This window comes from Zosterops lateralis (assembly GCF_965231275.1).
Source record: "Zosterops lateralis genome assembly, chromosome: Z".
Lineage (NCBI taxonomy): Eukaryota > Metazoa > Chordata > Aves > Passeriformes > Zosteropidae > Zosterops > Zosterops lateralis.
The window spans coordinates 73,954,052-73,969,753 of record NC_139800.1 but is presented as its reverse complement, the minus strand read 5'-3'; the positions used below and the strand labels follow the sequence as shown (position 1 = coordinate 73,969,753).

The 15,702-nt window shown below is 38.5% G+C and overlaps 1 protein-coding gene across 1 annotated transcript in view; it reads left to right on the top strand.

Annotated features, from left to right (window-relative positions):
• The window catches only part of FBN2 (fibrillin 2), a gene marked incomplete at both ends in the record, with an annotated part of 118,480 nt that overhangs the window by 32,382 nt on the left and 70,396 nt on the right, over positions 1-15,702 (top strand). Inside the window, 8 exon segments of the mRNA XM_083883193.1 lie at positions 1,642-1,767; positions 3,944-4,096; positions 4,844-5,077; positions 5,894-6,031; positions 11,774-11,893; positions 12,446-12,571; positions 13,204-13,326; positions 14,338-14,460. Of these exon segments, the coding sequence (XP_083739319.1) occupies positions 1,642-1,767; positions 3,944-4,096; positions 4,844-5,077; positions 5,894-6,031; positions 11,774-11,893; positions 12,446-12,571; positions 13,204-13,326; positions 14,338-14,460 (1,143 nt within the window).

Here is a 15,702-nt window from a genome sequence, read left to right as displayed (position 1 = left end):
TTAAAAGAAATAGTTCTATTTCAGATTTTCTTGCTTCCATGTATAATTTCATTTGCTTGTATGCTATTCAGACTTGGTCCTACCAGGTATTCCTACTTTCTAGTATTATTTTCTAGACTAAAACTGTTTTCAAGGAACCCTTTCCCAGCATTTGGCAGTTGAGAGCACCATTTCTGGTACTTTTAACTCAGTTATTTATAAAACACTGCTTTCCCAGGGTAAAAGCAGTAAAAGCCATGAATTCTGAATTACAGGTAGCCAGGCTGGATCTTTTTGGCAGAAACTCACTGGGTAATAAATTTGCAAGGTTTTTGTCACACATTTAAATTGTTTCTCACGTTGGGACTGGATGTCCCATCCCAGCACTGGAGCCATTCATGCCACCAGTCTTCTTCACCCTTAACACAGCATCTCCTCTTACTTATCCTTGGTGTATTTTCCCTGAGACCATTAGTTTATGTATTTTGGAGGGGGGGAAGGGAAGAAAATTAGTAACTTTTTCAATCAGCCTCACTAGGAATAGCCCTTCCTGAGGTAAAGTCTCAGAATTTCCAGAGGTAATAGCGATATTTTGAAATAATTGCACATGCAAGAACAAGGGAGGGAGAAGGAGAGACAAAGATTTGGCTCAAAAACCAGTGAAACAAAAAATCCAATTACTTGTTACTGCCCCAGTAAGTTAAATAAATTATTTTTCCACCAGAGTTCTCCATGTTAATTGGTTTTTCTGTCTGATGCAGATGACTGTGGAGTCTTCCTTCCACTCTGATCACTGCCTGGATTTCAGGAAGGTGCTTTTTTACCTTCCCAGCTTCCTGTCAGTCTTGGACAGGAGCCCTAGACAGTGTTGAACTCCCATGCATGTAGCCTAACCACTTGGGAAGGATGGTCGGTGTCCTGCAGCTTTGCAGAGGTGGTGAAAAACTTCCTTCATCTGCCTTTCACTTGCCAGCTACAAACTCACTGCTCTGATGGGCTTTGCACCGTTGGACCACTGGTTTGGAATTTGGCAGCCCCATGTTACACACAGCAGCTCATTTATCAGCGTGGTGACATCTCACTACATTCAAACATATTTGCACTCAAAATTGCCTCGGTGTTCAAGTGGGACCACTGCTTTCAGTCAGCAGAAATACTTGAAGGAGTCAAAAGGTTCATTTGCATTTGAAGGGCTTGGCCAAATTTTTTTCTTACAGCTGGAATGTTAGGGGGGCAGAAAGCAGTCAGATCTCATGAGCAATATTCATGTGGTCACAGGAAGCCCAGAGATGTCCTGGCTGGCTGCTGTGCCATCCTTCTTCCTCCAGCCTGGAAGCAGGATGTGTATTTTGGCATTCCATTGGAGCTGCTCTGTGCTTCCCAGAGGTGCCACTCTGTCATCCAGGAGGAGGAAATCTCAGCCTGCTCTCATGTACTCTGTGGCTTGAAGTTTTAAATACCCAGTGCATGTATAATGAAAGCCTCCAACAGGTGGCAAGCAAAACTATTTTCAGTAAGCAATATTTTAAGCAATAAGGACTAGCAGTATTTTATTCAGAGTTGAATAACAACTTCATTTCAGAAAAGCTCTCTTTCCTGCCTTTTAATGCAGCATATACAAATGCTCTTCTAATTATCCCATGTCTTTTCCTTTTTGGGTAGATATTGATGAATGCAGCATCATCCCAGGGATTTGTGAGGGTGGCATTTGCTCCAACACTGTGGGGAGTTACCTGTGCATTTGCCCACGGGGTTTTGTCGCATCTATGGATGGATCCTGCTCTCCTGGTAGGTTTTCCAGCCATCTGGCACTTTCCCTCTGCCCAAGGCCTCACTCTGTTGTCCAGGCTAACAGAGCAGTTAATTTTAATTGTTCCATGAATCTGCATCTGATGAGCCCAAAAGTTAAGCCAACTTTGGTTTTAAAGGAGTAAACATTTTTCCCTACTTGGTGCTTCAAATCCCATCTCACACAGGTTGATTTAATCTTTAGTGGTCAACATAAAGCACAAAAATAAACTCAAAAGGCATTAAGTAGCATATGTTGATGTGCCACTAGTTTGTCATAAACACATAATGAAGCAAACCAATGGTTGGATTTCAATAGATTTTTATATTTTAGATTAAACTAACTGTCCTTTTACAGGACAGCTCATTTCATAGCTATCCCTGCATTTTAAAAATGTGTTTTGCTTATTTCCAGATGTGTTGATTCCTTTTTTATAGGTGCATGTGTCAAGTGTGTGATTTAAACCATTCTGATAATTAACTATAAATACTGCATACCACTTGTAACAAACCCTTAACAATTGCTAACAGTAATGTATTTTCTAGATCTCATGCGGTTCTTCTTATTTTGGGCCTCTCAAAGCTCTTTGCTCTCCTATTGGGGAAGGGATGGCAATTCTGAAGGGGTTTCTGACTTGCAGATAAATGATGTAAACAAGTAGCAGCACAAGACATACAAGTGATTTAATATTAATAACTTTTAGACAATGCAACCACCACTCAGATTCATCTGAGGGTTGCCAACTTCAAATACTTTGTAGCTAGGCTCGAGAATACTGAAAACCTATAATTTCCAATAGAATCAAAATTTCTATGGATTTTGGCATGTTTTACAATTTGATTTTTAAAGTCAGCTCCCCAAACCAGGTGCAGAAAAATCACATATCCTATTCTGCAAAGAGCAGGTGGTTATGTTACAAAGAAAATGTGTCTGAAAGTTCTCGTGCTCTATCATATTAAAGTATAATTCATATACTCCATAAGGGTAATTTCTCGTTTGCTTAAGAGAAAAGTGAAGAATGTAAATCTTAAAGCAAAGTATTTTATTCTTCCTAATTTAAGATGATCATTTGCTTTCAAACCAAATACCAATATCTGCTCAGTTTCTGTAATTAGCACCATGTCTTCTCAAATTATTTGAGCTTCGCTTGTAGTCAGCATTCAGGACTGTGACAATAAAAGATCATCTGTCCTTGAAGGAGAGTAGTTTTCACATGGCATTAATAAAAAATACTGTTGTACTTTCAGTCTGCTGAGCAGAGCACACTGAATAGCATTTTTTCATCTAAACAAAGAAAAAAAATTAATTAATTTACTGATACTGCTGTTGCTACATGAAGTATCTCAGGTTTTGCCATAATAGGGTTTTTATATATAAAAATATATCTAGTTTTTGTTTGTATTGCTTTGTGTCTTTCATACCTCCATATTTCCTGTTGGATTGAGCAGACTTTAGGATTGCATTAATGCAAGGCTAATGCCACTGCACCTGTGTAATCCTGTTAGTAAATCTAATGTGGAACACGTGGGTCAGATAATTATTGGATGCAGTTTGGATGTTGTGGGGCTTTTGTTCAGTTGGTTGGTTTCATTTTTTTTAATACAGTAGAGCATTTTTGACCTTATCTCAGGTGAGTAAAGGAAGGTAACTTTGAGATCTCGTGTTGATGCCTTTTTCTCCGGCCCTAAGAATAGGAGTCAGACACAATTAGAGTGATAAAAAGGGTGCCTTTATATGAGGATCCTCAAGTACACAAAGACATGAAAGAGAAGAGTCTGAAGATGCACTTGCTGTGTAACGTGTACAAATTTTATAGATTCTGCAAATTAGCATATCTGACAAGAGCTCCCCAACTAGGAACCTGTCTGGTGAAGTAATTCCCCCAGTTCTGGTACCTTCTGGATTCTCCTTCCTTAGGATGAGATCCAGGCCCTGTTTCCAAAAGTCTGTCTTGGAAGCTGGTTACAGCCTTGGTTTCTTGGAGAACCAAGATAGCACAAGGATCCTGCAGTTTGTTCTCTTTCTGCCTAGGAAAACGTTGAAAATCAGCTACAGTATGATGCTACAAAGCTACAAGTAAAAAGATGCACAGAGAATGTATAAAAGAAAGAAGGGTAAAACCAAAATGGCATCAGTGACACTACTTTTGGGTTTTGTTTTTAACTTGACTGCCAGATCAGAGAGCAAGCAGCTGTTTCTCCAGCTCTGCGAGCGGCCACTGTGGACAGAAGCTGCTGGGGAGGTTCACCAGAAGAGACTGCTGCTGTGAGTTGGGCCACTGCTGGGCCAGTGGCTCTGTCCCAGAGGTGTGTCCTGTCAGAGGATCTGGTGAGTGCCCTGCTGGTATGCCTGGTTTCATTTTCTCCCTGTTGCTGTTCATTCTGCTTTGGATGGAGGTCACGGAGGTGTCTTAAACGGCTTTAAAATGTAGGCTAAATAGAAAAAAAGAAGGCTATGGATTGCATTATTATTCATTTCCATGTTTTTAATACTGATACTACCATCTGTTAACCATTTTTATTTTAGGTCCATGGATGTTTGGCACTTGTTTCTTTAATGTCCTTTGGAAATAGCTTTTGGGAAATGGGGAAGATTTTGTGGTCAGGCTCAAAGAGGAAACGACTCTTAGGGTCCATAGTTAATTTTGATTTAAAGGAATGGCTGCTCTCTTGTTCTGTTGCATTTTCAATTACTCTGAACAAGAATGCACCAGTTTTAAGTCGTTCTTTCAGTTCTACTAAGAGGAGAACAGTGCACATCCCTAGTGAAAGGTATTTTCTTTATCAGCACCTCCAAGATACCAGGGAGTTAGAGTGCTGCTGATAGTTTCAACAAACAGTTGAACAAAAGCTCTTAAGTTGCAGCATTCCTTTTTATTATTTCTAGTGTCCTTCCTCAAGCAACACCTGCCACAACCAAGGGAGGTTCAGAGTGGCAGGAAGAACATGCAACATCAGGGAAATGAGGAATTGCCATCCTGGTTTTTGTAGTGCACAGGGAGAGCTGCACCTTCCTTTTGATCTGCCTGTGAGAGGCTGACCTGGTCTGTGCTTCTCTGTCCCCCATGTCTGACAGATGAGCACCGCAGGCTGTGTGTGGAGGGTGCCCCTTCCCGAGGCGGCTCCCGGCGCGGTGGAGCAGGAGGGAATGGGTTCCTTCCCGGGAACAATGGAAACGGCTTCAGACCAAGGGGAGCAGGGTTCATCCCCATCCCAGGAAGCAACGGATTCTCCCCAGCCATGGGCGGAACAGGGGTAGGAGCAGGTGGTCACAGTCCCACTGGAAGTGGCCCAGTCATTACAGGGCTGAGTAAGTGCTTGCATTCTGTCTTGTTTCTCTCTCTTTTTTTTTTTTTTTTTTCAGTGTTCCTTCTGTTTTTCCTTTATTTTTACTGCTCAGTCTAAATATGATACGGTGTTCTTTGCCATTCAGGCACGCTTTAAACACCTCAGCTGATACATCAGAAAGTTCAAGAGCCCTTTTTTTAACAAGAGTTCAAAGGTAGAGGTTTTGCTTGACTTCAGTTACAGAGTCCCTGAGCCTGTGTTGTCCCTGTTGAGGTGTCTTTGTCAGCACCAATAGAACTCCAGATTTCTACGTATTTTCAAAAAATCACTGGGGTTTAAAATAAACTGTTTTCTGTATTTTCTCTTCCAACTGTAAAACCTACTTACTCTGCAGAAATACTGCCTTGGCTGAAAGCCCAAGGTGAATAATTTTCTGGCAAAAGCCTCATGGATGTAAACATTGCTTATGACATGTGTAAACAGATCTCTGGGATCATAACCATACAGATCATAAAATGTAGGAAATATTATTAAGACAGGTACACCAAAAATTGCTTCAACTTTCATACAAATCATGGTTTATCCACTGATAGGCTCATCAGGCTATAGGCAGAAATAGTAAATCATATTTAAGAGTGTTTGTCTAGTGCAGTTTTTATTTCCAAGAGCTGTTTGTGGTTGTTAGTTTACTGTCAAGTGAACAGATAGTTCTTTGAAGAAGTTTTTTTTAATGTGTTTGTGTGCCTGATAACATCCTTTCTGGAGCCAAGTACAATATTTATATTTGATTCCATTTGAAAATCTGAATATTTGCCTTTCATTCTTTTTTTTATATTAGCAATACTCAATCAGACAATAGACCACTGCAAGAACCATCCCAATCTTTGTTTGAATGGACGTTGTATACCAACCCCCTCTAGTTACAGATGTGAATGCAACATGGGATATAAACAGGATGCAAATGGGGATTGTATTGGTGAGTGCACATTTCAAAACCCATTATTCTAATGTTCTTCCACTTAAAACCTGGGCTTTTCTACAAAAAGAAATCATATTCATTTTAATGATACTGCTCTTCAGAGAGAGTGCAAAGACCATGGTATTAGTTACACAAGAATAATTTCAATTTTCTATGAGAGCTATCTGTTTTCTTACCAAGAAAAGAAAATCTTTTAATGCAGATAATGGTATTCAGTATTCCTATTCCTGTACTTAAGGACAGTTGTGCATTTTTGTCACATTCAGTAAAGTAAGTTCTGCTTAATTTAATCTTTTGTTAGGCTCAGAAAGCTCCACTTCTGGGATGTAGTATTGTTATGAACAAGATGATGAAGGGTGGAATTTATGTTTTGCCTCCTCATAAGGATTAATGTCAATTTGAAAAATACCAAATAATTTTAAAATTGCATTAATTAACTTCTGATTAAATTCGCATTTCATACGAAATGCAGAATGCTAACGTTGTATAACAAAAACTGAATTTGGGATCCTACACTTTTATTCAGTTACTGTGGACTTCATTCTTGCAGTGTCCAAAACTCATCAGTTATTTCAGAGAAAATACAAGATTTGGGGGTTCCCGTGGGGTGGTTGTGTGAAGAGGAACCCCTTATGCAGGGTACATTGATTAATCTGTAGGATCCTAAATAAAAATTCTATTTATATTTTGGATTTAACCTTTGATTACCGAGTCTTTATAAAGAGAGTGAGATCAGTGAATGAAAAATATCACACAAGGGCTTGTTAGCCATAGGCTTGCCTCACAGTAAGTGTGAGTTTAGAATCAATTTGTGGTGTGTCTGTGGATTGCCTGTCTCCTCTTAGTTCAGCTGTGCTCTTGCATCAGAGAGGTTGGTTGTACCTGCACCATTCCTGGCCACTGTACACCCTCATTTTAAGACAACTGAGTTAACAGGGATTCCACCACTTTCCCAAGCAGTTGCACTGCTCCCATAGTCAAATATCCAGGAAGTTTTCAGAGTGTCTAATCTAATTTAAACACTACATTTACAAAAAAATTCAGCTTATTGTTATTTCTTGTCTTATCCTCACTATACAAGGAAATCAGTTCTGTACCTTCTTCATTTCACTTTTTTCTCCTTGAAGATTGATATAGTTCTTCTTCCAAGTTGTCCTTTATGATACAGCAAACCTGAATTTTTTTAGCTTTTTACTTGGGTGAGAGTTTTTGTACCTTTGATCTGTGACTGGGCAGTTCAAAGGGCTTAATCTCTTTCTGCATCCTTGGGTCTCAGGAGCCATAATCCCACTGTGAGTGGGGAGTAGGAGTTTCGTGATGTCTGTCTTGTATGGCTGTTCTTTGTAGAGTATGGAGAGCCCTGGCTCATTTGTTACAGCAATAGATTTTGCATCACTGAAATCAATAATATTTTTAACTCTGGTGGAGCTTGACACCAAGGACTGTCAGGCATCTTGGACTTTCTTATCTTTTTGAACTCTAATCCACATCTTGTATTCATATTTTTGTTACTCAGGGCTCAAGTTGAAAACATCTGAAGCACATAGGTTATAGCAAGTAGAGCTGTGTGAACTTAAAATTTTTAGTATTTCAATTGTCATTGGAGTATGGCCATAATCTGTGATTTGAAAGGCCCATCAGCTTTACATATCTGGATCCTGGGACAGAAAAATACAATGTGTTCTTGATAATGTGGCTGTTATTCTGTCCTTGTTTTTTTCTGTGGGGTGACCCTGCAGGACACTTGTTTGGAACTTTCCCTTCTACTCCAGGCTTATAATAATAGTGAAATTGTATCTAATTTTCAGTTTGGGGTCCAAGTGCCTGGCAACTCTGAGATTAGGTTCGTAAGTGCATTGGGAGAAAAAAAAAATTGACCTGGTTAGTTCTGTAGCATACAAGTATGTGCCCAGGAAAAATGTGCATTCACTGAAGGAACTTAATCTTGATTTTGCAATGCTTACCTCAGCATGAAAGAGTAGGCTGAAAACAGAGGCAATTTTGGATGCAATGGGATCAAAACAAAAATTTCAATTGGCTTAAAAAAGACTGAAGATGCAGTGCCAGCTACAGTGCTGCCCCTTGTTGAAAGCATGGGAAAAGAAACCCAAATGGCTTCAAATAGTTTGTCATTTTGCACATTTTTTTCCCTGCATGAAATGAATCAATCGTTATTAATTTCAGCTCTGCAATGGTTTGCCTTTTCAGTAGCTACTTGAATTCAGAAGATGTTTTATAAGAGAGTTAACTCTATGAATTATAAATAACTCTGTGAACTCTATAAATAACAGAGGTTTGTATAACTGTTATTTTCTAATTGTATTATAAAGAGGTAGCCAAAGTGTCTTAAGTTCCCCAGTGAATGTGGGATTTGAGAACAGTAGTTGCTACAAATTACACTCAAAATTTCTTGGAAATATAGGCAGGAACTTTACTGCAAGGATTTAATGTGTATGCTGATACATAATAAATTAATTTAAAGGCTTGTTTGAATCTAATTTCAATATTTATCTTATTACTGAAAGAACAGTCTGGGGGCATTGGAAATATATTAATGGCACATAAATGAACACTCTGTCTGCCTGCTCCCAAAGGAATAAATTAAAGATCCAGAAGTGGTTACATATTTTTCTGTAGAGTTAGAGAAAAGTCCTGTTTGAAGATTAATTCTTTCAAACCAAAAAAAATATAATGTTACTTATTGTTCTCTGACCTAAACTTGCATTATGGTGTTCTCACAACAGAACATGCTTGATGGGCCAAGGACCATGAGTGTCCTAAGTGGTCTGACTGAGGGGCCACTCCTTTTCTTCAAAATAGACAGCTTTAATTTTATTACCTTTCCTTATTTGTTTCTGTTTATGAAAACTCTGGATAAAACTGTAGAGAATTTTTAAAAAGTTGGAGCAAACCTGTAAGTGTGCTGTGTTGAATTTTAGTTGTCTTTTCAATACAAATATCCTTATTTAAAATTTTGTCATTTGTCTCCAGACTCATTGCAGTAAGTTTTTTAAGGGCGGTTTTGGAAGTTTCCTTCTGTGTCTGAGAGAGTTCTGACAGTTGTTAGAGATGAAAAACTGAAAAGGGGAGATGTGTGTGAGGCATGTGCTGAAAGAGAAATATTTGACATTGAAGGGGGTATGGTGGGAGAAGGAATAAATGGGTTAAATATCTCTGTCTCAGATGTTTCCTGTTTATACTGCTGGAATATGCATGTTTTCAATGCAAACTCAAAGTGAATAACTCCTTTATATTAACATACATTTGCCATTTCCCTCAGTTATCAGGAGCTTATAAAAATAAGAGCATCTTAAGATGCATATTTCATGTGGAAGTCATGTGATGCACATGGCTTTGGAAGGATTTTCGAAGCTTAAGTCATCTGTTTCATAGAGAAATTCTGCATTCCTGCTGTAGGGTTTATAAACTTACAGACAGATCCTTTCTAGCATGAACATGGGCTTTTTCTGAAGCAAGTTGGAGCCTGTAATATAGAATGTCCTAAATGTCATTTTCTGCAGGAAAACCAAACAAAATAGGTGAGTGCTGTATCAAGTATTTATAAGTTCCCTCTGTGCTCCCTTATAATAAAGCAAGATATAAATACAGTAAAGTCACTTGAATTAGGGCACTTGACAAAAAAAATATTGTCAAGATGTGATTCAGAGTTTGATGTTCTGTTGGTAGCTGAGGACTTTGTTCTGAAAGGGGTAGTGTTCAATCCTCCTTGACCCCTTCTTATATCAGCTGAGCACTGAGGAAAACCCACCTCTTGAGAAAAATTATCCCACTTACAACAAAGAGCATCCCAACATCCAGGCATAGCAGAGAAACATGAGAGCAGGGAACTACTACAGTGACACAGACTGGCATGTAAAAATTCAGTTACCTCTGTATTTAACACCCTGAATTCCTCTTTTCTTTATCTTGTCTCAGTTCTTGTGGTTTTACTGCAGTGGTGATGGGGTCCGGTGCAAATGTGAATGAGCTAATTACTTGTGAAGGGAGGTATTTGATTCTTCCATTTGCTTTTCCTTTATTCATTTGATTGTTTACACAGATTGTATCTGGGCACCAATAGTGCTGTAAATCAGGCCATCATATCAGTGACTTATGTAAACACAGATCTCTTTATGTATGCTGTTGGTCTTGGTTTAAACTTTGTGTTCATTAGCACAGTAATTCCTGACAAATATGTGGTTTTATTTATGATTAAACTAGAACAAAACTAACTTTTTGCCATATTTATAGTGAAGTTATTAATGGAACAGCACTTTCTGGAAAGTACACATAAATATTCTTATGATTTCAATTTCTTGTCGCTTCCCAGTATTCTCAAGATGAAATGGGCAAAGTTCTAGAACCAGATTTGATAAGGAGTCACCAGAAATTATAATGAAAATTGCCCGGGGATTTCCCTGGTATTTCTGGAAGCATGCACTGCAAAATGCATGAGAAAATCATCATTTTCAGGAAATGATCAGCAGTTGCATCAGAGCTTCTTATAGTAGCTTTCAACCAGATGCCAGAAACTCCTGAGAGTCACCACTGGCTTTGTAGTGTTAAAAGTCTGCCTAAATGAAGAGATGAGCAATTACAAATACCTTGTAAATGAAATGAAGGGCACAGCTTGGAGGGAAAAGTCAAATTAGCAAAAGTTGCTGATAAAGAAATGGGGGATTTCATCAAGAGATCCATTTGTCACTTGTAAATTGAGTTCTAACAGAGAGCACCTGCTTAGGTCATCCATTAGGAGCTTCAGTGGGGACTGAGCCACCAGTCCTGCCCTCCCAGACCAATGGCATACACATACACCAACTCTAGTCTCTGGATTAGAGTGGGCAAGGGTCCTGGAGGATTTACAGAAATGTAATGAGGAGAACAATCACTGTTATTTTAGATCTGGAAATAGCTGTCATGAGCCAAAGACATGCCTGACTCACTGGTGACTACTGGACATCCAGTTTGGTAAGGGTTCTTGAAAAGAACTGTTGAAGTTTTCAGAGCCCCATGTCAAATAAGAATTATTTCTGAGCAGTTAGCTGACATTTAAATTGGTTAAAATTGGTGTTTGGTTGCACTCAAATACACAAAACTTTTGGAAAGGAGTGTAAGGTGCATTATAGAAAAGGGTTAGGTTAAATCTGGCGTTACTCAGTGCAAAAACTGAGGCTGAGGATGCAGTGGGTATAAATAATTGAGATGTGGTGCACAGACTGTGGTGTCATTAAGAATCCCTCCTGCTGGTGTGCGGCCACCCCCTCACTTTTTCACAACAAACCTGTAATGTCGTAGGGGTGGGTTTTGGATGCTCTCATTTTTTGGTTTGCTCTCATTTTAAAGTGCCTTTAAAATCCTTAAAGGATTTTGATTAATACTGGTTTTATTACAAAGGAGCATAAATGGTCATTGAGTTAAATGAAACTCAGTTGTATTAAGTCAATCATTAAGGCAACTGTCACATCTCAAAATCCTCCAGATTTTTCTTTTTCTGTTATCCCTCGAGATCCTTACCAATGATGCAGTGCCACCTCACCTCTTACAAATACCTGCCTAGCTGAACCAAGAACAGCCCTGTGTTCCTAGCAAAGCAGTGATTTTGAGCAAAGAACAGGCTTTAATATTTAGCATTTGGCTGCTAGTTACCATATTTTTCACTCAGAAGCTTCCAGACTTGGGGGGGGAAAAAAATGTTGTAGAGGTTGTGAAGTCACTAATGCTTTTCTGTGCTGCCAGCAGATGTTGATGAGTGCACATCAAACCCCTGCTCCAATGGGGACTGTGTCAACACACCTGGTTCCTATTACTGCAAGTGCCACGCAGGTTTCCAGAGAACTCCTACCAGGCAAGCCTGTATTGGTGAGAAAACTGCTCCATGTCTGCTGGCATTGCAGATGTTCTGACCCCTTGCATCAGATGCTGTTTGAATTTAAAAAATTGGAGTGCAATTTCAGTAAATCCCAATGTTAAATCAAAAGACACTCTAGATCTGGGCTGCCACCTCATTTGTTCTTTGTTGTCTTTTAGTATTTATCTATTATTCTGTGATATCAACCCAGGGAATTTCCCAGACAGGAGTTCTAAATAAAAAAAATAAATTAAATGACAGGTGCTTTTTTGTGTATGCATGCAGATGAAAGTGTGAGTAGGTTTTTGAAAGTATTCATGAAGGAATTACAGAGCATCACAAAATGTAGCATTTGCTGTACATGTCTGTAAAAATAATATTTCTCCCTGATGCAAGGAGACTAAATTCTCAACTTAATTTTGAACATTTTTCTAAGTAATATTTAAGTGATGTGCCAGTATTCTTCAAAGCAATAATTGTCTCTAAATGCATTTTTATCTTACTGTAGTTCGTTTGTGTAGGATTTAATTTGCTTGGCTAGGTTTGTTTTTTCTTCCCCTTAGATATCGATGAGTGTGTTCAGAATGGTGTCCTTTGTAAAAATGGCCGGTGTGTGAACACTGAGGGAATCTTCCAGTGCATTTGCAATGCTGGGTTTGAACTGACTACAAACGGAAAAAACTGTGTGGGTAAGGACTCGTGTAAAGAATGGGGCAGGCATTGACTTGGTGGTTCTAGAAATTGTACTTCGTACTACAGATAAGGATCATTGAAGATTACCTTTTTTGAAATACTGTGGACTTAGAGGCCCTTCCTTCAAATAGTTATCATAGAGAACCATATGATTTCAAAGAAAATTTGAGGTAATTTTTGCTTTTGAAGCCGCACCTCTCCTCCGGAGTCCTAAGAATAATGTTTTTCCATAAAGCTTCACAGCAAATGATCCATAAATCATCATTGATGAAGAAAATACCTGTTTTTAATTTTGGCTGCACAGTATCAAGAAAAAACCTTCCTAGATAAAAAACAAGCTTAATTCTCTCAGGCAATGGAAACTTCTATCCTCTCATGTGTGAAGGAAAGACACACCCTGTTGTTTCATACACAGCCTGCTGAAATAAGGAAAGCAACTGATCATGACATGAAAAAAAATTGCTGCTTTTTTCTATGGAGTGAAAACTCTTGAAATATTTTATCAGAGTTACGATTAGAAACCAATCTTTGAGTGAAGAAATATGTCCCACCAGTCCTGATTATTTTCACTGTTTTGTCTTCTGGAGGGTGAGAAATTAAAAGCAGTTTTCATTGGAATGTTTTGTAGACCACGATGAGTGTGCCACGACAAACATGTGCTTGAATGGGATGTGCATAAATGAAGATGGAAGTTTTAAATGCATCTGTAAACCAGGATTTGTCCTGGCTCCAGATGGACGTTACTGCACTGGTATGTGAAACTTGGGGGATATTGATTGAAAATTGCTTTTCCTGTCTGTTCATCCCTGCAGGAATGGCAGTCTGGTCACATGGATTGATTCAGTGCCATATAACACCTTGCTACTCACTAAAGTAGATTTCTTTAGCTGCCTGGATTAGAAACAGATTCTTAATTTACTGGAAGAAGTATTTAATAGTGTGTGAAAGCCACAACAATCAATAAATTAGCATTTGAAAAGTCTTGGAGTGTTCTAAATGCATTAACATATTCAAGCCCTTTGTGAAATGGTAAAGCGAGCAGTACGGTAACTTTAGGAGGTTTGAAAGATTTTACACTGATGAGCCCTACACATTTCCTACATCATTATTCTGATATTTCAGGGTCCATAGCACTTGAATAATTTCATGGGTCACACAGAATTATAAACTTTTTAAAGTGCAATCACTAAAACCTTCTATTAAACATTTTAAGAATACAGTCTGATTTAGCTTCAGCAGACTAATTGAAGATACCTGTTGCTGCCCACAGAGGTAGGTTTGGGCTTGAGCCACTTCTAGTAAATGGTCTAAATTGTTAGTCTTCTGATTTGAAATTGAACTATTTCTACTAGTTGTGCTTTTCTTAACTACATGCAGTTGTGCTTAGAAATTGATGACCACTTAAAAGTTCTTTGAAATTAAAATTAACCATCATTAGGATATTCTTTCGTCTAGTGCTTTTTAGCCACACTTTAAAGCAAAATAAAATATCATAGGATGCACGAAGGGGAAAATTTACTGTTGTTTTTCCTTGATGTAGGCTATGAAGTACCTCTAATCCTACAGTTGTTCTGCCTGTTTTGGGGATTTTTTTGTTTGTTTGTCCAGCTGGAAATTTGGTTATTCCAAGATTAAATTTTTATTATAAATAAGAAGATATTATTATCTGCTATCATAAAGTAATTTGATAATGTTCTGAGACTATTAGCTGTAATTTTGTTTAGAAACAGGTTGATTGCTGAAGTATCTTGCCTCCTCTTAGATATTGATGAATGCCAGACATCAGGAATTTGCATGAATGGCCGTTGCATAAATACTGAAGGCTCATTTCGGTGTGACTGTCCACCTGGCTTGGTTGTTGGAGTTGATGGTCGTGTGTGTGTAGGTAAGTCAGATTTATTCTTTTTTCTTCATGGAAAAACAAGTGGAATTATCAGGTTAATTATCAAATGCATCAAATGATTCCCTTCTAAATAATGCTCAGATCAAACCATAAACAAGATGCAATCCCATAAGCTATTGTTAAAAGACAAAAAACTTCATTTCCTCTGTGGAATTGTGACAACTACTGACAGAGAGACGTGGACTTCGTAGGTTGCATGCATGAAGCTGTTCATTGATACACCTAGCAGAGTTTACATACCTTTTCATTATACAGCAAGTAACAATGCCATTGCTTAAGACATGCCTCATACTACCTAACACAGGTATGTATTGTCTTATCTCAGTTCTGCTTGCTAAGCATGCATTGTACCAAGCACATGGCTGTCCCTTACATTCTTTTCTCAAACTTCTGCTGTTGGTTGCCAAGGCTTGCATCTACTAATGCTAACATTCCATTTCTGTCACGAGCTGAGCAGTGCTCCCAGCACAGCTCTCTAGCTGTATCCTCACAGAACTGGAGGGGCACTACCTCTTGTTTACCAGCTCTGCTAGGAGTTCTAGCCTATCTTCAGGGAGCTTGTGGGACAAAAAATGGATAAATTTCAAGCTGGTGAAGAACTATAGGAAGTGTGGAGAGCAATAATTCAGTACTTCATTCTCTGTTGATTACTGATGAGGAGGGAGGAGAAGAATAAATATTTGACAGGTATTTCTGAGAGTTATGATACTGTGTGTGCTTTGCAATACTGCAAAATTCCTTAATTTAATCCACAGGAGATAACATCTTTCCCCTTTATGTAGCAGAACATCAGTTCTAAATACCCTAAATTTCTACTTTTCCAGCTCATGTGTGTGTCTGTCATCAGGCATGTTAGTGACCAGAGGCTCTACAATAATCATATTTATTAATCAGTGCTAAGACTTTTCCTGCGGATGGACTCGTGGATGTTGTAGCTGTCTTTGTCTTATCAGCATATTTCCAGATAAAGGAAAAACAGACTGCATCACGATGCTTGGAGGTTCTCACACCAAAGGGATGGCACATACTAAATCCTCATGTTACTGTTAGCAGCTCATTTCAAATAACATTTCTGATGATGCAAAAGTTCCAAATTCTTCAAAACAACATCTAGGACAAGTGTTTCTATCAAGTGCCAGCACAAGTTAGCCTCTTCTGTTACCACTTCAGTTTTAAAAATGCATGATAAAAACTGAGACTGTCTTAAAAACATAGGCTCAAAAA